The sequence below is a fragment of the Diaporthe citri genome (assembly GCF_014595645.1).
Source record: "Diaporthe citri strain NFHF-8-4 chromosome Unknown scaffold_2, whole genome shotgun sequence".
In the NCBI taxonomy this organism is placed as follows: domain Eukaryota; kingdom Fungi; phylum Ascomycota; class Sordariomycetes; order Diaporthales; family Diaporthaceae; genus Diaporthe; species Diaporthe citri.
The window spans coordinates 6,322,343-6,343,996 of NW_025064847.1; the positions used below are offsets into that span (position 1 = coordinate 6,322,343).

Below are 21,654 nucleotides of genomic sequence, written 5' to 3' on the forward strand. Positions count from 1 at the left end.
AGGTATAAAAATAATTATAAAAATAAGGGTATTAATATTTCCTAACATTTTAAGATATCTTAAGCGATGCTAAGCTTATAACTTAATAAAGCAATTAAGTAAATAATAGTTATTTATTATTATTAAGGAGAGAAATCTCCCCGCTATTAAATGCTTAAAAGGAGCCTATTTATAGGCTAGCGCTAACGTATAGGTATACGACCCTCGTACCTTCCAATACTTATTACTTTCATATCACCAGAGGGCAAACCAAAGAAGACGGAAGATATTCCAGAATAATCATGTACTCATAACCTGTCTCACAGACAAGGCACTATTGACCAAGTATGTCAAAGCCCCCAGCCCAAATGTGTCCCCAAGCCGGAGAAGCATGTTCAATGCTAGAAAGCATGCCCATGCCACTCAGAGAACCTGGCCTTCAAATTGGACCACAGAACGGTCCAACTGCCCTATCATACAGCAGGCCCCGAAGCCCCAGAATTTTTGATTTTGGTTCATTGATGAATTTCACACTGGCCCAGAACAGTGGAATGTAAAATGAAACCTGATTCCATACTAATGTACAAGAGACAGAGACCTTGGATGTCCCCCACCCACAGAAGAATGATGTCGAGAGTCGGATTGCCTGTATTGCAAGGCACATTATGAGATGTGGTTGAAGAGGGGTGGGGGATGAAAAGAGGATCAAAATGATCAAAAGTGAACCGTAAAACGCCATGAGACCAGAAGAAATTCCCTGCCATTCCATCCCAGATGACCCTCAAAGAGAAGAACCGGGGTGGACCCTTTCCCGCCAGCTCCTCACAAAGCCGTCCAGATTCAAAATTTAAATCTGAGAGAGAAGTCCCGGAAAAAAGGAAGGCGGAAGAATGAAGGGTAAAGGAAAAGTGGTATTAAAACAGGCTATTGAATAGAATGAAACGTGTATTTCGATTCGTTTCGGGTCCAAGAAGAGGGCACATGTCTCTGGGGCAGTGAAGGACTCAAAACGGTGCCAACGAAAAAACGGCTCACTCAGGAGCGGTCGCAAGAAACACAAGGTGCATGAGGTGTGAGAATGCATAATGCAGCCAGACGTCCCCCACGTCTAGATGAGCAGCGCGAGCAGGGTGACCAGCATGACGACGCAGTACATGCCGTTGCCCGTGCCTCCGTTTCCGCTGGCGCCCATCGGCTTTCCTCCGGCGGCCTTTTCGCCACCAGCGGTGGCGGGCAGAGTGACGACGGTCGAAGGGCCAGTGGTTGTCGGCTTGTAGGTGCCGTTACCGTGCGCCGTCAGGGTCAGGGTGATGCCCGATGCGGTGAGAAGGTGGGACGTCGTGGTGGCGCTGGAGTTGTGGACAGTCTCTGTCGCGGACGCCAGGCTCACCGTGATGGTTTGCGCCAGACTGGTGCTCGTGCTGGTCACGGTCGAGGGGCTGCTTGCGGTGGTGGTGCCGAAGGAGGCGATGGTCACGCCGCCCTCCACGCTGAGAGTGTCCGCCGACGAGCTTAGGGTGACGTAGACCGTCGTGGGAGGGCCGCAGACGCTGGTGTCCATATCGCTGATCGTGCTGCTGATAGTCGTTTCCGTGCCAGACACGGTGCTGGTGTCCACAACACTGATGATGCTGCTGGTACTGGTGGTCGTGCCAGACATGGCGCCCGTGTCCGAAGTGGTCGCGCCCAAGGTGGTCGTGTCGGAGGTGGTCGCAGAAGGGATCACGCCGCCTGGAATGGAAGGCGAGGTGGAGGGGATCACCGAGAGGCTCGGAGGCGGGTAAGAGGTTGTTGCAGATCCCACGCTGAGGGTGATGGAACTCGGCGGGGTGTTGGGCGCACCGTAGGGGCGGTTGCATGGGCCGGCACCATCACCGTACTCGAGACAGTGTGAAGGGTTGTTTGGCACAAGACCAGATGTCATGGGAGCAGTGGCTGGCACCGTGGTGGTGGCGGCCATGGAGGACTCCATGCTGGCACTGAGAGGGTCGACTGAGAAGAGACTGGTTCCAGTGGCGAGGGAACTTACGGCGGCAGCCGAGAAGACACTGGTGCCAGTAGCGTTACTAAAGACGGTAGTGGTCAACTGGGTGTGCAGAGTGGTCTGCGTCGTGTCGCTACAGAATGTCAGTTCAGTCTTGAGCGTGGATCATTGAGGCAGGAGTTCGAACTTACGAAGTTGTGGTTTCCTCCTCAGTGGCAGTTGTGCTGCTAAGAGTAGAGAGGAAGGTTGTCGTGGTCTTGAGCACGTTGACCGTGGTGTCGGTGTCGGTGGTGGTGCTGCAGGTCTCAGTAGCAGAAGTCTCGCCAACGCTGGGCGCGATGGTGGACGCGACCGTTGACATGGAAGTAGAGACGGCAGTGGAGGTGGCAGTTGAAGGGTCGCCAGAGACCATGACGTCGCGGGCAGCAAGTAAGGCAGTGTCGTCATCATTAACCATGCCACTGAAGCCTTCCAGATACGACATGCGACCGCCAATGTGATCCTCAAGAGCAGCATTGTGGGCACGAGGCGCAGTGCCCATCTCGTGGTTGAGCTTCTGGATCGCGTCCTGATCTGCTCGAGGAGCATGGATTTGGATTAGTGCCAAGATCGATCGGTCTGTGAGGATGGCAGCGTGACTTACCCTTGCTGACCTGGAGGGCCAGGACGATGATGCCAATCATGGCGAGAAGGAAGACCAAGTACTTGACGATGAGGAAGTAGTTCAGACCTTTGGCGTACTTGGTGAGACGGGCCTCCTTCTTGACTTTGTCGTCGGCGCCAACATGACTCTCATCATCAGGCATCGCGATGACGACAGGAGGGGCTGCGCCAGACTTCTCGAAGGCTTTGCCGCCGTGCTGAACAGAGGCAGACATGATGAATGATTGATGATTGATGTTGACTCTACCGAGGGACTGTGTCAAGAGAAGATCGTAAGAATGGTGATCTGCGATGGATTGCTAGGCTTGAGACGAAAGAAAGAAACGAAGGTGGAGGTGTGATGATGAGGGCGAAACCAAGGAGTGTGGTGCTGCTGTAGTGAGTTGATGGAAAAGAGCGTGGGGTGGTGGGAAAACAAAAGCTTTCGTTGAACTGCGTATCGACACGCCAAAAATGAAAGCGAGAGATTCAAGAAGGGTGTGGGGAGGTAGATGCAGGAAAGAGGATCGAAGAAGGGCCGTGTATTTGCACAAAACGGGAAGAAAAAGGGAGCAACAAGAGTGTCGTGCATGGAAGTGAGTGGACAACCTGGACGAGGGGACGGTGGACAGACAGGAGATGCTGTGTGACGCGGTTTGGGGAGGAAGTGTTTGCAGCAACGTTACTCAAGATCAACCCCAGGGGCAGCGGGCAATCGAGACCCTCGTGGGTGAGTAGTTGGATGGACAGGATGGCACATACCGAGATACTTGAGTTGAGCCTGGTCAATTGGGGTGGGCGTTGTTGAGATTGACGTGGCGATGCACAGGTTCGACACGAGATGGTGGACGAAGAGTTGTGGAGGACAAGACGACGGGTCGACGGCCTGAAGAGTTGGCCGTCGGTGGGATGGGGAAGGAGGTAGTCGTGTGATGGGTGCTCACAGGGGATGGAGCTCTCCAGTTGAGAAGGTTGGTAGCTGTGACAAGGAAATCTGAACAATTACTCTGGTCTGCAGGTGTTGATGTTGTTGACGTGTTTGTTGTCAGGGATGCAGCTCTCGACACCTTGAACTCATACAAATCAAGCACCTCAGTCTTGTGAATCACTCTCTTGGCCACCGCTGCTCCAGCTCCTCCAAACCACCAGCCGGTCAACTCCGTACCTGTGACCTTGCCACCTGGCGTACAGTCCCTTGCGCTTCAACTGTTCTGGCTCAGGAATGCACAAAAGAGTACCCATAGCTCGTTGCTTTGATCAACTTCCACCCATTATTGAATTGTCTTGGACCGGCTAGCACTGAACCATTGCCACCAGTACATCCCATCCAAGAATCCCCTCTAGAGTACAACTCACATTAATTGACTGGATACCTCGTCTAATCCAAGCAGCCCTGTTATGTTGTCAGCACCAGCGTAAGAACTTGTATCTGCTCTCCTGATCTGGTGTTGTGTGCCATATTGACCCACGGCAGCTCACTCTTCTAGGCCATCAGACCTGCCCCTGGAGAGTATGGGAATACACGGCAGCAGACGTGTTGCAATGTACACCCAACATCACACCACAGAATGGAAACATATTGGTGACTTGTATGACAGATGATGAAACAACCGCCATAATGGCAGCACCTGTAGAGCCAACTGCTTCCGTTCAGGAGCCCGCCAGATACAAGAAAGCCCTCATAAAAACATACGCCACGTCTTGTCCTACAACATGGCTGTACACGTTTCAAATCTGCTGACATGCACGTCCGTCCCGATCCGGGGGAATCAGTTACTCCATTCCATCTATTTCGGCCGATAGAAGAATAAACTGACACACCCCGAGCATAAGACAGAAAGGAGCAATCTAAATGATATAAACCCCGTTCACGGCTGCACAGCCGGCTCCAGAATGATTACACCAGTCTTCTGACCAGCTGCCTAGCAGTTGGCAACATAATGAGACATGGGAGAAATGGCTAAATCTAGAAAAGTATGGCTCCCACGAGCCCTTACCACTGTTCCCCTTTGTCCCACTGGCTGAAACGGAGCCGAGTAGAGGGCTTGGTCACTTGACCTAGGCCGACCATTGAGGTTGGATGGTAACAAAGGAGAGGACCACGAGAAGCAGATGCCATGTATTGACTCGTTGACGCATGTACTCGAGGTCAAGGTCAATGCCCAGGCCAACGACATATACCTGGAACATGAGCAAGACAGTGGCCCTGTGTAATCGAAACCGCTGATATACCGCTACCAAAAAAAAAAAAAAAAAAAAACTTCTCATATATGAACCTCGTGAGCTCACACTTCGGAAAAGCTGTCACGCAGAGCTTCGACCATGGGCGCCATGGTCTTGATGTGGGCCTCCGGGACGTTGGTCTTAGAGAGACTTCTTGTCTGCAGACTCACGTGGTGAGCTGATAGAAGAAATGGTGTATAATAGGCAACAGGACTGGTGGTCAGCAACCGGACGGTCTTCAAAAGAAATGTACCGGAAAGAAATCACGCGTTACGAGCGCTGAGATGTGTCTTGAAAGTGGACTGTCGGTGGATGGCCGTGCCTGCCTAGGTAGGGAAAGACTGCCACCTCCGTGAGATTGTACCCATGCGAGCTATCCTACAGGGCAATGGGCATTGGTGAGCTGCCAGTGTTTGAGAATAAAAGGTCTGTGTACATCGAAGTCCATCAGTATCCACGGATTGCGGTCCCGAGGCAATCAGCAGTCTGGCTGCTGCTGTTGTCAGTTGGAGAGCCGAGACAGGCATGAGGCAAGAGATGTCGTTCCCCCCTCTGTTCGCGCTATCGATTGGACCCACTTTTAATTGCCTGTGGGGAAGGAGCACGCGCCTGCCGTTGCTTGAGAGTGTCGCGTAACGGGACGGGAGAGGACAGGCTCAGGCTGGGCAGCAGCGCGGGTCTGTTGGATTTTGGGACTGCGACCACGACTACCGACTACCCACCTTTCCTTTGGCCCGCAAGCTGGCGACGCCTTCCACATCTCGATCCACATCCCGCGAAGCTCTGCACCAGCTGCCCACAGCTCCGGCCTCCATCCTGACTGTGTCTGTGTCCATTCCACCTCAAGAGCGGCCCCTTCGCGACAGGCCCTCGCCGCTCATTAGCCGCCTCACGGATTGGCGTGGGTTGTTTTGATTCCACGAGCTGGCCGATCAGTACCACCTGACCCAAACGAGCCCTCCAACCTCGGTCATTGAGCTGCAGAGAATTGCGAGCAATTCGACTCTGCCCCTATCGCGTCGCCGCGGCAATTGAGAGAGAGACCTAGCGCATCATGTCGTCCCGCCGCAGAAGAGCGGCCGAGCCCGCGCCGGAGGAGGAGCAGCAGGAGGAGGAGCGCGACAACGAGGGTCTGCGGTTCAACGAGCCATTGTCATGGCGCGCTGGCAGGCCGATACCTACAGCAGAGCTGCACAAGCGACTCGACACGCTGGCCAAGGAATTGGCAGAGCTGGATCAGGACTGGGAGCACAAGGACTCGTTGACAAAGGTCGCAAAGGAGCTCTGCTCCGCCAACATCCTGGGCCACAAGGACAAGGGCGTCAAGGCGTACGCTGCTTGCTGCATGGTGGACATCCTGAAGATCTGTGCACCCGATGCGCCGTTTACTCCATCACAGCTCAAGGTGAGCAGGTCGATTTGCGCGGCGTCACTCGCGACGGCACGCTGACACAGGTGATAGGATATCTTCGCTCTTTTCATCAACCAGACTCTACCCGCCCTACAAGATCCGTCATCTACTTGGAACAATCAACATAGATACGTTCTCATCTCCCTCTCCGACGTCCAGAGCATCCTCCTCCTCGACGAGATACCCAACAACGATGAGCTTTTTGTACGTTTGTTCACCGGCTTCTTCGACACGGTCTCCGGGACCAAAGCACCGACAGGCGAACTTGTCGGAAAGGATATCGAGCACTACATGACACAAATATTGGAAATGTTGATCGACGAGGCCACTACCATTCCCTCCAAGGTCATCGACATCATCATGGCCCAGTTCTTGCGCGCCGCAGCTCCAGGAGCTGGCAAGGACAAGAACGAACAAGCCAGCCGGGATGAGAACCAAACAACACTCCTTCTCAAGGAAGAACCCGCTGCCTACAAGATGGCGAGATCTGTTTGTGTCGAAAATCCGGAGAAGATGGCGAGATTCGTGGGACAGTACTTCAGCGACGTCATCATGGAAGCTTCGGGCTTGGCTGGCAGCAACGGCCACCGAGCGGCAGACTCGGACGACGAGGACGGCCCAGCTGGGCCATCAGAAGATGACCTCAAGGAGCTCCGGAAGGCGCACCTGCTCATTCGGGAACTCTGGAAAGCTGCGCCGGCATCTTTGCAAAATGTCATCCCCCAGCTTGATGCGGAGCTGTCGGCCGACAACATCGGTTTGCGACAGCTTGCGACAGAAGCCCTAGGAGATGTCATCTCAGGCATTGGGGCAGCTGGCCCCCCACCCCCGCCAGCGCTGGACCCTGCCGCATACCCCTTGTACAGGATGTCGGATTTCGACACAGATGATACCCCTTCAAATCCCCTAACAACTCCCTTTTCTCCAATGTCCTTCGCGCAGACATACCATCAAGCTTACCTGAACTTCTTGAGTCGCAAGAACGACAAGTCCCCCATCATTCGGGCCTCCTGGACTACAGCTGTGGGTTACATTCTGTCCACAAACGCTGGAGGGATCGGGTTCAACCGGGAGGATGAGCGAGCTCTCGTTCGTGGTCTGGGAGAAAAGCTCAATGACAGCGATGAGAAGGTCCGTTTGGCTGGCGTGAAAGCCATTGAGTCTTTTAGCTTCCGCGATCTCATTCTCAAGCTAGCATCGGATGGTGGCCTGGAGAAGGAGAGCTCGATCCTGTCTAGCCTCGCCGACCGATGCCGCGACAGGAGGCCACAGGTCCGTGTTGATGCCATGGCGCTGCTAGGGAAGCTCTGGGCTATATCAACAGGCGAAATCCTTGCCGGCAATCAAGTTGTCGTCGGTGCTCTGTCAGCCGCCCCTTCGAAGATCTACAGCTCCTTCTACGCAAATGATCTAGAAGTGAACGTACTTCTTGACAGGGTGGTCTTCGAGTGTCTAGTTCCCTTGTCTTTCCCACCTCCTAAGAAGAGTTCGAAAACCGCAAACGGAAGCTCTCAGTCGCAATCGCAACAGGGAGTAGCTGGCTACGACCAGGACGCTGTCAGGGCCGAGAGGATACTGCTTCTGGTTCGTTCACTCGATCAGAACGCCAAGAAGGCTTTCTTCGCCATTCAAGCCCGCCAGCCACAATTTGCCACCATACTCCAGACTTTCCTCAAGGCATGCGACGCGTACAATGGCGGCGTCATGGAGCAGGACGAGGAACGCAAGACGAAGAACCTGAAGAACACGATCGATTACATCACCCGGTTCTTGCCTGATGATGGAAAGGTCAAGTCAGAGCTGCTCAAATTCGCAAAGGCGAATAATTCGCGGAATTACCAGCTGGTCAAGTTTATCACTGGTCCAGAGCACGACTTCAAGACGGCCCGAAATGCTCTGAAGGAGCTCATCAAGCGCCTGCAAGGCGCACAACTCTCTGGCGTTGCTGATGTCCTGATACCCCTGCTTTACAGGTCGGGGTATTTCATGTTCAACCGCAGCCATTTGTCTACCATCTTGGATTATTCCAGGACCGACCGAGATGGCTTTGGTGCCACAGCACATGAGATTCTGAATGAGATATCCCAGCGCACACCAGACCTTTTCAAATCACATATCGGAGATCTCTGCAAAGACCTTGCGGAGAAGGCGCCGACCGCAACACAGGCGAACGAGCCCTCGGTTGTTGAAACACTCAAGGCTTGCGCTTCATACGCCCGGAAATATCCAGCGGAAATCCCCAAGGACAAGAATTTTGTGCAAATGATGATCAATTTTGCGCTCTACGGTACGCCTTGGAAGGCGGCCAAGTACGCAGTAAATATTCTTCTGGCAAAGAAGGACGAGACCGGTCTTCTAAATGCCACCAGGCTATTCAAAGAAGTCATGAAGCAGTGGAAATACGGGGCTCCCCATTTCCTCAACAAGCTGGCAATAGTCTCTCAGCTGGAAATTTTGGCTCCAAAGGTCACGTTGGACAAGGACCAGGCCATTCTCGAGATGATCCAAGACATTCTGAAGCAGGTACGCACCGATGCTAAGGACAGCGATCCGGACTGGGTCAGCGATGCGGACATGGACGAGGAATGCATTGCGAAATGCCTGGCCTTGAAGATCCTTGTCAATCGGCTGCGGGCCGAGGAGCAGGATCGTGGAGACGGCGAGGCAGACCTGAAAGAGAGGGCGAAGCCTGTGTTCAAGATGCTCAAGACCCTGATCACGAAGGACGGTGAGATGTCCAAGAACAAGGAAACGCCAAGTCACCACAAGGCGCGTTTGCGACTCCTCGCGGGCCAGTTGGTTCTCAAGCTCTGCAAGGAGAAGCAGCTTGACGACCATCTTCCACCAGAGGACTTCAACGCGCTTGCATTGGTTGCACAGGACGCCCACCCGCAGACTCGAAGAGCATTCATCGAGAAGCTCCAGAAATACTTGGTACAAGGCAAGCTCCGCACAAGGTTTTACACAATCATTTTCATTACAGCATATGAGCCCGTCACAGAGTTCAAGACCAGGGTGGAGACATGGATCCGATCAAGGGTACATCATTACGAGTCAACAGGCACCCCTGTTATGGAAGCCATCATGCCCAGGCTGCTGTCGCTGTTGGCTCACCATCCAGATCTGGGCCCTGCTGAGGATGACCTGGTTGACCACTCCCGCTACATCGTCTACTACGTCAGTACCGTGGCCAATGAATCAAATCTGGGGCTGCTAGCTCGCTATGCAGAGCGTGTCAAGCAGACAAAGGATGCCATTGAGCCGGAGAAAAGCGAAAATCTCTACATGGTGTGTGACCTGGCGCTGGCTGTGATCAGGAAATGGCAGGAGAAGCGCGCCTGGACATTCGAGGCCTACAGCAAGAAGACCGGGCTGCCGACAGGCTTGTTCCTTGCCCTTCCGAACCACGAGGCTGCGCAGAAGCTTTCTGAGCAGCAGTTTATCCCCGAGGGCATTGAGCAGCGGCTGGACAAAGTTTTGCAGTCGATGGACCGCAAAAAGGTATTTTCCGCACGACAATCACCCGACCCTGATGAGGCTGAAATATTTACTGACCCCAAACAGAAGCGCAAATCGATGGACGACGGGGGACAACCCCCTGCCAAGAAGGCGAGATCGCAAAGCAAGACCGCTCAACCAAGATCTATCAAGTCAAAGAAACAGACCACCCTCAAGAAGACAGCCGCAAAGTCGAAGACGTCGAGCAAGCCCAAGAAAGTCCGCGCCTCGCCAGAAATCCCCGAGTCGGAACGCCGTCGTAGTGGGCGCGCCGTTCCCAGGAAGAGCTCAAATTACGCGGAGCGAGATGATGACGAGGATGACGAGGAGATGCTGGAAGGTGTCGCCGAGTGGGACTACGAAGACGGCGAGGAGGGGGAGGAGGGAAGCGATGACGATGAGATCGAGGAAGAAGACGAGGTCGAGGTCGAAGCAGAGCCCATGGACGAAGACGACCAGGGGCAGGAACCTGCAGCCGAGGATCAGGATGGCAGCGAGCTGTCCGAAGCTCCAGAAGAGGAACCAGAAGCAGAAGACGAGGCCGAGGTGGAGTCAGAAGAGGCAGAGGAAGCAGAGCCTCCTGCCACGAACGGCCGACGCAGTGGCAGGAATTCTGCGGCGAAGGCGAAACCGGAACCGCCCAAGAAGCAGGCGCCGAAGGGCAAGGCCGCTGCCGCTGCAGCTCTCCCGACCAGAGGCAGGGCAGCGGCCGCGGCCGCGACAGCCAAGGCACCGACGAGAGCCAGCGGCCGGTCGAGGAGGGCGAAGGATGTATTTGATTCGGAGTGATGATATTTCTTGTTCGGCCGAGATACTGAATTGCACTTGGTTTGTTGCCTTTTTTTTTTTTGGAGATGAATAATGGATAATGCCCAGGTTTACGAGCCGGAGGGAGTGCGTGGTTTTGTCTCTTGTTCATAGGAGGGAGAGGGCTCAGTCTGGTTGACTCGCTCAGGTATTCTGAATCCAACAAAAGCACGTTGTCTGTATATTGTTTCTGCTTTTTGCGGGTGTATGTTTTGCGCTTATACCCCTTGTTCCTCGCGTGTTTGTCATGCAATGCTCTCTACGGGGTCGGTGGATCTGGGTTCTTGTGCGGTGTTTACATTGAGGGTAGTTGAAGGCGTACATCTGCCGCTGGCCAAGGACTGTCTCTAGCCTGGTTGGGTCGTCATTTGTTTGTGGTTGCGTCCGTACTGAGAGGAATGTCCTGTTATTCTGAATGAACCTAGCCTGTATGTGTCTATGTGCTGCTTGCACCGTTTGCCACCCTCCCCCCGGGCCCTTGGGCGTGCTCGACCTCCTCCGACCCATGCTGCTCGGCCCTTTATGGCGAGGCTTTTCTTCGTTTGCACCATCATGCGCTTCCATCTTGCCTGTTGAACCTGGACTTTTGTACGATGTGGATATGTCCCATGCCGCACCGGTGGCGCGCTGCAACTCAGAGCTGGTGGTGTTCCGTGCCAAGATCCCCCCCCCCCTCCGCCCCAGGGAGCCGCCCACATGAGCAGCTGCCTGCAGCACTCGGGCGTCCCCCCAGCAGGGTGCCCGTCGGACGAGAATCCGGCTGGGCTTCCTGCCGCCGCGGGGTGTTCCATTCTTGATGATTTCAGTAGTAGTGTGAACACGGAGACCGAGGGAAATATGCATGATATTACTCAGCGAGATATCGGGGCAAATACTTTTATCATGGTGAGCAGTGCACTGAAGTTGGTAATGAGCTTCGGCATGGTGGGGACCATAAATTCTGGCTGGTCTTGGAACATGGGCCACTGGGGGATCTGGTGGAGGAGGAGGATGGGAAGTGTAGAGGTCGCAGAAAGGCGGGTGAGGCCGAGGCTGCGATGACATGAACAGAATGCGTGATTCCTCATGATGATAGAAGCGGTATTGCATTCCAAGCTATCATTCAACAAACCCTCTTTTCCCAAATTTCAACGCCGTCTCAGTTTATTTCCAGGCGACGCTGAAGAAGCATTGTGAGTTGTACTCGTACAGACAACAGTGGCGACTGCCAGCCGTAAGTACTGATCACGGGTACAGTGCCAGAGCCTTCTGGACAGGTGGTGGTCCAAGATTATGCAAGGAGTGCCACGCCAACGAAAAGAGCACATTCACTGCGGGCACTGTGGCCCTGCCCCGTCTTCTCTCTGCATATTATGATACGGCCGGACCACCCGTCTTACCCCGCCCATCGTCACCTTTGTCATGCAGCCAGTCCGAGCGTGATGTGTGAAAGGAAGTGTCACGAGGAAGTCGATTCCGGATGGACGGCTTCAGGGAGTTGAGACATAACAACGGAACGGATGGACAGCTTCCCTCGATATTTGGTTGAAATATCCGGGTTGCTCCAAACTGGCTCTACGACACTGCCTACCAGTAGGCCGAGTCGGAAGAGGATTTTGTCCAGGATGGGATTGCAACGCGCCAGAATTTGTCGGGGTAGGCCAGATTCTGTCAAGCTGGGCAGATTCTGTCAAGCCACAGATTCAGCAGGGATCACGCGCGAGGTCAACACCGCATGTGTCCATTGGAGAATCGGCAAAGCAGGGATATTCACAGGCTTCGCCTACCTTGACTGTGCTGTGTCGACTTTGACAGATTATGAACCCAAGGATGGTATTAAAAGTGAGGCTCGCCTGATCAATTCTTTATTCTCACAAGTCATGACAAACGCTCCAGACAACACTTCTCCTCGGAGATTTTGCTCCAATGTTGTGTATTGAGAGGAAAGACCACCTCTCCCACAGACGGAAATTGCGGCAGTGGTCGGTCAATTTCGGATGGCACTCTCCAGTGAGACCATCGTCAGTCTCTTAGCTCTCTTCGTTGCTTTTGCAACTCTTTTGATCGAGATTCTTCGCTCGCTCAGAGGTCGGCGTCGTGGCACTGGGCCCTGCCTGCTGACCACCGATGGTAAGCAGCCCCTCACTAGACCCGTCACAAATGCTGTGATACATTGAGAGCCTGCATACTAACAAGGCGCGGTCAAAAGCCCTGGGTCTTGGATATGATCTGGAGGCCGCAACGAGATCGATCTCTGAACCAGCACAACCACCCAGAAAATATTGGCCGGGTCGCAATTTCACCCTCGTTACAAGGACATTTGTAAGTTTGCTCGTTCTGAGTTGTAAACCCCGTCACTGACGATCACGTCCCAGGTGTTAGAAGAGCAGGTAGCCTCCATCCGCGAACCCTAGCCTGTTGAAGCGGCTCAGGTCCTACTGCCATCTCCCTGGTCTCCCTCGACGAAATTGAGACCTGAAGGATTCAGCTGATGCCCAAGGCTTGAGGCTGGTCCCAATATCGAAGCGAACAAGCAGACATAAGTTGTTCCTACTTGTGTGCACTTGGCGCGGTGGCATATTATCTTTGGACGTAACGGGTCCACGATTCAAGATGAGTTCCACGGCGAGAAAGATCACACCACCGGAGTGGGACCGCCACAAGGACACCATCGTGGAACTGTACCGCCACAAGACCCTCAAAGATGTTCGAGCAGAGATGCGCGACCAACACGGCTTCAACGCCAGGTACGATGGTCCCTTTACCTCTTCTTATGGTCTTCAATACCATCGTTTCACTTGCTAAGCTTCTGCTCAACCAGCCCTTGGCAATACGAGATGCAGTTGAAACGTTGGAACATCCGCAAAAATGCAACCCAGAAAGAATGGCAACAATACTTCTCAAACAACGAACACCATTCTATACCCGCCTCGATTGATGCATCAGGTACAACTTTACCTTCCGTCCTTCTGAACAAGTCAAATGCGAGCAAGAAGCGAGCCAGCCGATGGGTGTCAGGGAGCCTTGTGGAACCAAGTACTTGTCAGGCCTCTGGTTCAACACTGCCTGGTAACGCGGCACAGCCTATTGCCGCATCGAGTTCGGATGGGCCCTTTGCGCTCGAAGGAGGCATGCAACCAGATATACAAGACTTGGTCATGAATGTGGCCGACGCCTTGGATGGATTCGGAAGTGTTCCGGTGTACACGGACTCTTCATTCAACAGCATGGTCACCACTTATGAACGTCATGCGGGATCCTCACAGACATTCTTCGACACTGTGGGTGGACCTGCACAGTCCTTGAACCTCAACCCCACGTCTTTCCATGTCTTGTCATCTCCAGCGGCAACGAACTGCCAGTCCCCGTTCCTCGGGCAAGACTGTTCTATTGGGCCCGTGTTTACATCTTTGGGAATACCGGCAGAGAGCAACTTGCTCTTCTTCAGCATGCTGAAAGATACCGTTTTCAAGCGGGAATTGCCATCCGCACAACTCGAACACAATTTACGATCCAAGGGGATCGTCCTGGACGAGGCAGCCGCACATACCATCTTTGGTGGATTCGCGCCCAGATTGATTGCCGGCATCCTATCATCGATAGACCAGTCCTTGGTTCGAAAACCTCCGAATCTACAGCACTTCCTGCGCAAGCTTGGCTCCCAGGTTCCCGGGGAGAGTTCAGTTCTCATCACCAACGATCAGGCATTCGAGACCAAGTTCGCCCGTGTGCTGCTTTTCTCCATGCTCAACGGGTTCGCCGGTCTCGATGGCGTGCCCATGGAGAATATTCTAAGGTTTCTCAACCGTTTCGTCGTCAATAAGCTACTTCTCGACATCTTGGAGCAATGCCCGCGGCATGTGTCGAGGACCCTTGCAGACAACATTTTCCGGGCCGCCATTGAGGCTACTGATACCACTGTTGTGAAACTATTACTCGGCCGCAAACTTGTTGACGCCAATGAAACTGTGTGCTTTCACGAACAGGGAAAGTGGACCCCAATTCAACGAGCAAGCGAGCTGAGATCATTGAGACTCATGAAAGCACTCATCGAGGCAGGCGCCGACGTCAACAAGCGTCATGTCAACGAACTTTTCTCATATTGCGGCGCACTGTACTCACTCACACGTGGAATTCATGTCCATCTAGCTAATAGTTCTCCGTCAACAATACCACCGGAGTCAGTCGAAGCTTTCAATATACTCGTCGCTGCCGGCGGCCGAGTCCATCCGAAATTGATGATTTGGGATGAATTTGGTCGAACGGCGGACTTTGATCTCCTTATCTCTCAGAATGTCCCCTCTGAGAGTCATCGGGGCTTTATCAATAAGGAATTTGGAAGACTCGCGGATGTGTTCGATGAACGCAGTGCCGCAATATTGGTTCGAACTGTGATGAGCCTATGTCATAAAGCCAGTTGCAACGAATGTCTTGTTGGTTTTGGTGGCCCTGTGAGAAGGACCGTACTTTCTGCGGCGAAGACTGGTAAAATTGAGCTTGTCCGGCTCCTCCTTGACAAAGCTGACTTGGAACCTGAACTACCCGAGATCTTGACAGCCGCGATCAAGTCCCAAAATCAGACTCTGATCGACTTCATTCTCAGCAAGGCGCCCGAGCTTGACCCGCCAGCTCTCAGTTTTGAGTATCAAATGCGTGGCGACAAGTCCACACCAATCGCCGAGGCCGTGAGGTACGGCAATGAGGATCTTATTCGAAGATTAGAAGCAGGAGGCTGTCTTGGTCAACTTTTTGAAGGGGGCCGTTTTGAAGCTCTGGTCAAAGCAGCTGCTGAAGTAGGAAATACTGTCTATATGCGGAAGCTACTCACTTATGCAGTCACTTCAAAGCAGGCAGACCGAATATGGGGAGATGTGTTGTATTCGGCAATTCATGGGGGGCATCGAGACATCTTGCAAATGCTTCTCGAAGCAGGTGCCTCAACATTCTCAGAGGAGGCAGCTAAGTTTGACCTTGTGCTCCAGGCCTTGAGACTCAGCAAAGCGCAGATGGTGCGTGATCTTATCACTGCCGGAGCCTCAATATCAAGGATTGAATTATCATATGAAGAATCAGAGGCCATCTTTGCAACGGCAGACTGCTCAATAGTCTATGACTTGGTTCACGAGTTTCCTGGCTTGATAGTCAACCGACATTTTCTACAGTCTGTTGTTCGTGTCTGCATCGAACTGGGCACAGTGGACTTCTTCAAAGGGATTTCACCGAACGTGAATTTTGACAGGACTGGGCTTGACGATTGCCTCAAAACGGCAGTCAAATTTGGCTACGCTGATCTGATCGAATACCTCATAGATATGGGCGCCAACCCGTTCAATAACGATGTTCTTCGGGCCGTGATTCCTGACCAACCGGATATACTGCGACTTCTATTCCAGAAAGAGAGGCTGCGACAGACCATGCCGAAGTGCATCGGGGCGAGTATTTTGGTGACTGTCATGGGCAACGGGGCAGGGAATGCTGAGGCTCTAGACGAGTTGATAAGGACGGAAGCTATAAATCTCGCGAGATTGGAGATGCTATACCACCCTGACAGACAAGTGGACTCTCAGCTTCCACCCGAGATCTGGTTGATGGAGTTCACACCCCTAGGACTGGCCATACAAGGCCTACCGGATAAATTTGGTACGAACATGGTCGCCATGAAGAAATTCCTCGAGGCCGGCGCCGATCCTAATGGGATTTCAAAACAAAATGAGCATTGGACTAAAGGCTCCCCTTTGATGACTGCACTCATGGTCGCCGTCGAAACGGGCCGGGAGGACGCCGTCAACATGTTGCTGGAATACGGCGCCGACGTGAACGCCCGGCCACGCATACGCACTACGCGCACCGCCCTCCAATATGCCGCAGAGCTCGGCAACATGGACATGGTACGCCTGCTTCTCAGCCGCGGTGCGGACGTTAACGGCGATGCACCCTTCCACGGCGGGGCAACGGCGCTCCAGTTTGCCGCCATGTCAGGAAATTGCAACATGGTGGCATGCCTGCTAGATCACGGCGCGAAGCTCGACGCCCTGCCATCCAAGATCGACGGCATGTGGCCCCTAGAAGGGGCTGCTGCGAATGGGCGGCTTGATGTGATCCGCTATCTATGGGAGTTGAACGTCAGGGCGGTCGCTGGGGGCGAATTCCCGGATGGCTTCTCGAAACGACAGTGTTTGAGGGCTATGAACTTTGCTCGTGAGAACGGGCACATCGGATGCAGGGACCTGATTTCGGAGTTGTCTGGGATTTCCGTGCAGAGGCTAGAAATGGAGGAGTATGGAGCCCCATGGATGAGTATGGAGCCCTCTTGGATTGCTCACGAATAATGATTAAGCATTGCTTTTGGGGAGGGGTTGGGGCGTTCTTTCTATACTCATTCTCTCAATTGTGGTCTGTTCTTCTGATGTGGTGGCTGTGAAAATGCACACTGGAGGCTCAGGATGTATCTTGATGGGATTAACTATGTGTCTTTCTTCACGTGCGAGGTGTATAAATCGAAACACAGTCCTTCACCCGCGATTATTCAGCTCTGAAACGAGAGCGGTGCACGACCTGGGGCACTTGGTAGTGGCTATCGGCGAGATGAGCGAAATTTATCCCACCACCGTCTGTATTAGTAAGACAGCAGGAGACGCCTGGATTCGAGCTCAACTATGTCATGTGTATGAAACTGGAGGAAAATTCGCCTACATGAGAAGCCTTGGTCCTGTACTGAAGTCCATGTGAGGCACTCGATTTTGGAAGGCTTGGTCTTGGGTTGTTGAAAGTGTGACAGGAACAATCACCGATATTTCGATGATGACCTGCTGTTAACGACGTGGATATTTTCTAAAAGCGGGATCAAACGAGATCGTCTTGAGCAAAATTCAGCTACTATTCACCAAGCCAGGCCCTCAGCTGCTTCAGATTGCTTTCAGACACAAGGACCTCCTCAGACGGTGACCCATCAGCGTTGCGCCGGAATGCCATCCGGAGGACCGCCCAAATCTTGCCCGCAGCTTCGGCCGATGGCCGAAGTGTCTCCCGGCGGCCCGCCCCTTCAATGCCTGAAGCAGCCCAGAACTCCTCCCAGAAGATGTCTTTTAGTCGTAGTTTACACGCATAGTCGTTCCAGCCCTCGAGTGTCATGAACCCAGTGGTCAGGAAGAGGATGTCCAGATCCATCCCGAACGGCGCGATAGCTGCTAGGGACCAGTCGACGATGCCCGTGATTTCGAAGGTTTCGTCGTCGACTAGGATGTTCGTTATTGAGAAGTCGCCGTGAGTGAGGACTTGTGGGTGGTTTTGGTCGAAGAGTGAGGTGAGGCTGTCGATGAGGCTAGACAATATTGATCTCGACAGGGTGAACATTGACGATTGTTCCACAAGCTTAATGAATTGATTATGGATCCTGTCGCGCTGCGTTATTTGTATTTGGGAATCAGCCGACCGCGGGTTTGACCAACACCGTGCAAAGTAACTTAATGATGGTCAGTATTGAAGCAGTCGACACTTCTTGGATCGTATTGAATTTTACCGAGCCAGGTGCCTAATGAGGTTTTCTTGCTTCTCCTCCTCGTCACGACTCATCTCGAACTCTACAAACTGGACCTCAACCAAGGCAGAGCCTCGCAGGTAAGGCATAGAATAGATGGGCAGCGGCGGGTTGGATCCCTCAACATTCCCCTGCCACACCGACTCCGGAACAAGGTCACCATGGATCTCCTTGGCCAATCCCATCCGCCCGGTTCTCTGAATGATACGATGAGGTCCTTGCGTGGCCCGGGGCAGTCGTTGCAGACGACAGTATAGCTCAATGAGCCTGGATTGTCCACGGGGCTTACCCTTGCCGGGCCAGATATGGACAGCGCAAGTTTGTCACGTTGCACCTGTGACGGCGATATGCGGTCCTCAAAGAAGCGCTTGGCCTGCTCTTGCGCCCAGGAATCTTGACCCATAACAGAAGTTTCGGACCTTTCCAGTGGCAGAAATATCAATGGAAAAGTGCAGCTGTGTCGTCGGCGGAGGCTTAGACATGGGCAAAGTTTGATGCAATGTTGGAGAGTGTGGTTTTCATCTTGTATATCACCAATGTCTCAACCAAACTTGGCAATAATTAACATAAGCATGCCCCTGCCGGCTGGAATCAGTCTGGGGCGCGGGCAAGCAAATAGCCATGTGCTTGAATTTGCCTGCGTAACCTCGGGAATCCAAGCAACCTTTTCCAAGGATCTTCTAATTGCTGTGCCACTAAATGGCTATGTCAGAGTCCGACTACTGGGCCCAAATCATTCTATAAAATACGATCTTCGGCCGTGTCTGGGATCAAAGGGATGGAAGTATATCGTTTACAATTCCATGCCTCTGTTCTGTCAGCCACATGTTGTGCAGGGCGTGTTACTCGACATGCCAGACAGAAGCTACGGCCATCTCAGCAGGCGGTAGAAAGTCTGGGTGCCAAGTACTGCAGCAAATGCTTGTGTGCTGCAGCTGAGCAGGGCCTGGCTGGACTGGCGCTGACGGGCTGGCCTGGTCAGCTGCGGCCTCCGATGGGTTGTCTGGGCTTGTTGTGCAGCTGAGTGGCTGCAGGATCCTCAGGGGTGGTGTGTGTGGTGGCCGCAGCATAAGTTCCCGAGGCTTTCGGAATTGTGCATGAGGGATCTGCGTCATATTTATTTCTGGACGGTCCGAGGCTGTCCACTGAGACGTTGATGTATTCTTTGCTTGAAATGATTAGAGTATATCTGCATGACAGAGAGGTGTGCTGGGTTAGATGTCGTCCAAGTCGAGAGACAAGAGACACCTAGCCCCCCTGTCGGTCCAGTATTCGGCCCGCCGGCCCCAGATCTTTGGAGCAAGAGCTGGGCTTTGGCTGGGGGAGGTGACCTCATGGCCGTCGTCATCCCACATCCCTGTTTCGTTTCAAGCCCAGGCCGATCCCATCTCACCACTCACCACTCACCGCACCGCACCGCACCGCATTAAGCCACTTTCCGCAGGATTCAAGGAGACTGAAAGAGAGTAAAATGAGGTGTGGCGTGGCTGTTGTTGGCTTGTTATTCCACAACGGCCACAGGTGAGAGGCAGCTCAAGGTAGGTTGGCCATCTTCATGTCCCGATGTCATCATCATCAGCCTTTTTTCCATTTTGTCCCCCTCATTCTTCTGGCCACAAGCTTTCTGTTCTCCACCTCTTGTCTGACCGTCCCAAGGTTGGGTCCTGATTGATTCGACGTGCGTGCCTGCTGTCTGTCTGTCCATCGCCACGGCCCGCCGCGCACGAATTTGTCTCGGCAGGACGGCAGCTAGGGAAAGCTTGCCTCGACGGCCTGTCGCGTCGCAGGGAGTGCCTTGCAGCATTGGGCCGGGCCAGCAGCAAAACAGCTGGTGTTTCCAACAACCCCCAATCTGTCTACCGACTGCCACCTACCTATCTCGCACTTATCTTTCCAACTTTTGCTTTTTTCCATTTTCTCCCTCCCTGCTTCAGGCCCCCTTACGTGCTTTGTCTCTTGTCAGCCATGTCATGACCCCTCCCGGGTCTTCTATTCCCCCATCCGGATTGCTTCAGCTAGAGTCCACCTTCTCATAAGGCTGAGACACATCTCATCCCCGGACGGCGGGACCAGCACACCGCTTCTTGGACCGTTTCTGACGATCCCCTCAATTCCGTTCTTTCTCCAGTTTCAATCATCCCCAGCCCAACATGCCTCGCTACCGCTCTCCCTCCCGCACCCCGTCCCCGTCCCGCTCGCCCTCGCGGGGCAGGACACCCTCCAGGGCGCGCTCGTCGTACTCGCGCAGCCGGAGCACCTACTCAGACGGTATACAGCACCACCTCGTACTCATCCCGGTCCCGGTCCAGGTCCAGGTCATACTCCCGCTCGCCCACGCGGTCGACGCGCTCCCGCCGCACGGACGCCAGCACCACCACGTCGTCGCGGCGCCGGGGAGGGGGAGGCGGGGGAGGCCCGCTGTCGCACATCCTCGACACGTCGGCGAGCACCAAGTCCGAGAAGGCCGAGAACATCGCCAAGACGTCGCTGGTCATGCTGGGCGCCATCGGGGCCGCCACCCTCGCCGCGCACAAGTTCTGGCCCAAGGGCGTCACGTACGGCGACAAGGAGGACTGGGAGCACGAGGACAAGGAGAAGGGGAAGAAGGAGAAGGTCAAGGATAAGGCCAAGGACGTCAAGGCTGCTATTACGGGGGAGCCGAGGAGGGACGAGCGGGGTGGGAATGGGAACGGCAGCGGGAGTGGAAGTGGGAGCGGTGCTAGGGACGACGAGAGGCGGGACGGAGGGCGAGGTGGCGGCTCGGGTGGCAGGGGAGGACGCGACAGGGACAACGACCGCGACCGGAGCCGTGAGCGCCGCGAGCGCTACCTCGAAGAAAGGGAACGCTACGGCCGGCCCAACCTAGCGAAAGACCGCAGCGACCCACGACGTCTCGCCCTGCCAGCCGCCGCAGCAGCAGGAGCAGCATACCAGGAGGACCGGAGGAGGAGAAGGAGGGACGAGGACGACGCGCCGCCACTCCACCGCCGCCGCCCGGCCCTGGCCCTGGCCCTGGACCCCGCGACCGGGACCGGGACCGTGATCGCTACGACGACTACGACCCGCGCGAGTGGCGCGACCGCTACGCCGAGGGCGTCCCACAACAACAACAACAACCACCGCCACCGCCACCACCCCAGACTTACCCGGCGACGATGCGCCGCGTCGAGCAGCAGTACACGTCCAACGCGCCGCCTCCCCCGCCCCCGCCGGCGCCGGCACCGCCGTCCGTGGTCAGCTACTCGAGGACCGACGCCGCGGCGCCCGTGATAGTCTCGACGGGCGGGGTCAGGGCGCCGCGGGACCCGGTGGATGTTGGGCGGGAGCGGTACTACGTCGACCGGGACATGATTGTGATCCCATCCCGCGGCGAGACCGAATATGTAGTCAACAGGGCGGCGCCGCCGGGGAGGAGGCTGACTGTCGAGAAGGATGGGCGGATCTACCGGTGAACGAATCTCTTCCCTGGGAGGTTTGACCTTTCGCGTTTATTTTGATGGGATTATGGGGGTACGTGACGATGAATGGACAAACACGATACCTGGAAAAAATATGAACATACCACAGTGGTGGCAAAGCGATTCTGTACTGCTG

General features: G+C 54.3%; 5 protein-coding genes across 5 annotated transcripts; 3 read left to right on the forward strand and 2 right to left on the reverse strand.

Moving 5' to 3' along the window:
* Positions 1-1,087: 1,087 nt before the first annotated feature.
* INS49_007254 (uncharacterized protein) lies at positions 1,088-2,841 on the reverse strand (the record flags this gene model as incomplete). The annotated part of the gene is made up of 3 exons (XM_043168019.1): positions 1,088-2,096; positions 2,155-2,536; positions 2,607-2,841. The coding sequence occupies 3 exons, from the start codon at positions 2,839-2,841 to the stop codon at positions 1,088-1,090; spliced, it is 1,626 nt and encodes a 541-aa protein (XP_043029163.1).
* Positions 2,842-5,882: 3,041 nt separating this feature from the next.
* On the forward strand, positions 5,883-10,526 carry INS49_007255 (uncharacterized protein; the record flags this gene model as incomplete). The annotated part of the gene is made up of 3 exons (XM_043168020.1): positions 5,883-6,233; positions 6,291-9,740; positions 9,804-10,526. The coding sequence occupies 3 exons, from the start codon at positions 5,883-5,885 to the stop codon at positions 10,524-10,526; spliced, it is 4,524 nt and encodes a 1,507-aa protein (XP_043029164.1).
* Positions 10,527-13,136: 2,610 nt separating this feature from the next.
* On the forward strand, positions 13,137-16,852 carry INS49_007256 (uncharacterized protein; the record flags this gene model as incomplete). Its single annotated transcript, XM_043168021.1, has 4 exons — positions 13,137-13,270; positions 13,345-14,600; positions 15,045-15,213; positions 16,075-16,852. 4 exons carry the CDS (start codon positions 13,137-13,139, stop codon positions 16,850-16,852), a joined length of 2,337 nt encoding a protein of 778 aa, XP_043029165.1.
* A 547-nt stretch (positions 16,853-17,399) lies between these two features.
* INS49_007257 (uncharacterized protein) lies at positions 17,400-17,876 on the reverse strand (the record flags this gene model as incomplete). Its single annotated transcript, XM_043168022.1, has 1 exon — positions 17,400-17,876. The coding sequence occupies one exon, from the start codon at positions 17,874-17,876 to the stop codon at positions 17,400-17,402; it is 477 nt and encodes a 158-aa protein (XP_043029166.1).
* A 2,334-nt stretch (positions 17,877-20,210) lies between these two features.
* Positions 20,211-21,512, forward strand: INS49_007258 (uncharacterized protein; the record flags this gene model as incomplete). Its single annotated transcript, XM_043168023.1, has 3 exons — positions 20,211-20,296; positions 20,370-21,099; positions 21,153-21,512. 3 exons carry the CDS (start codon positions 20,211-20,213, stop codon positions 21,510-21,512), a joined length of 1,176 nt encoding a protein of 391 aa, XP_043029167.1.
* Between the last annotated feature and the right edge of the window lie 142 nt (positions 21,513-21,654).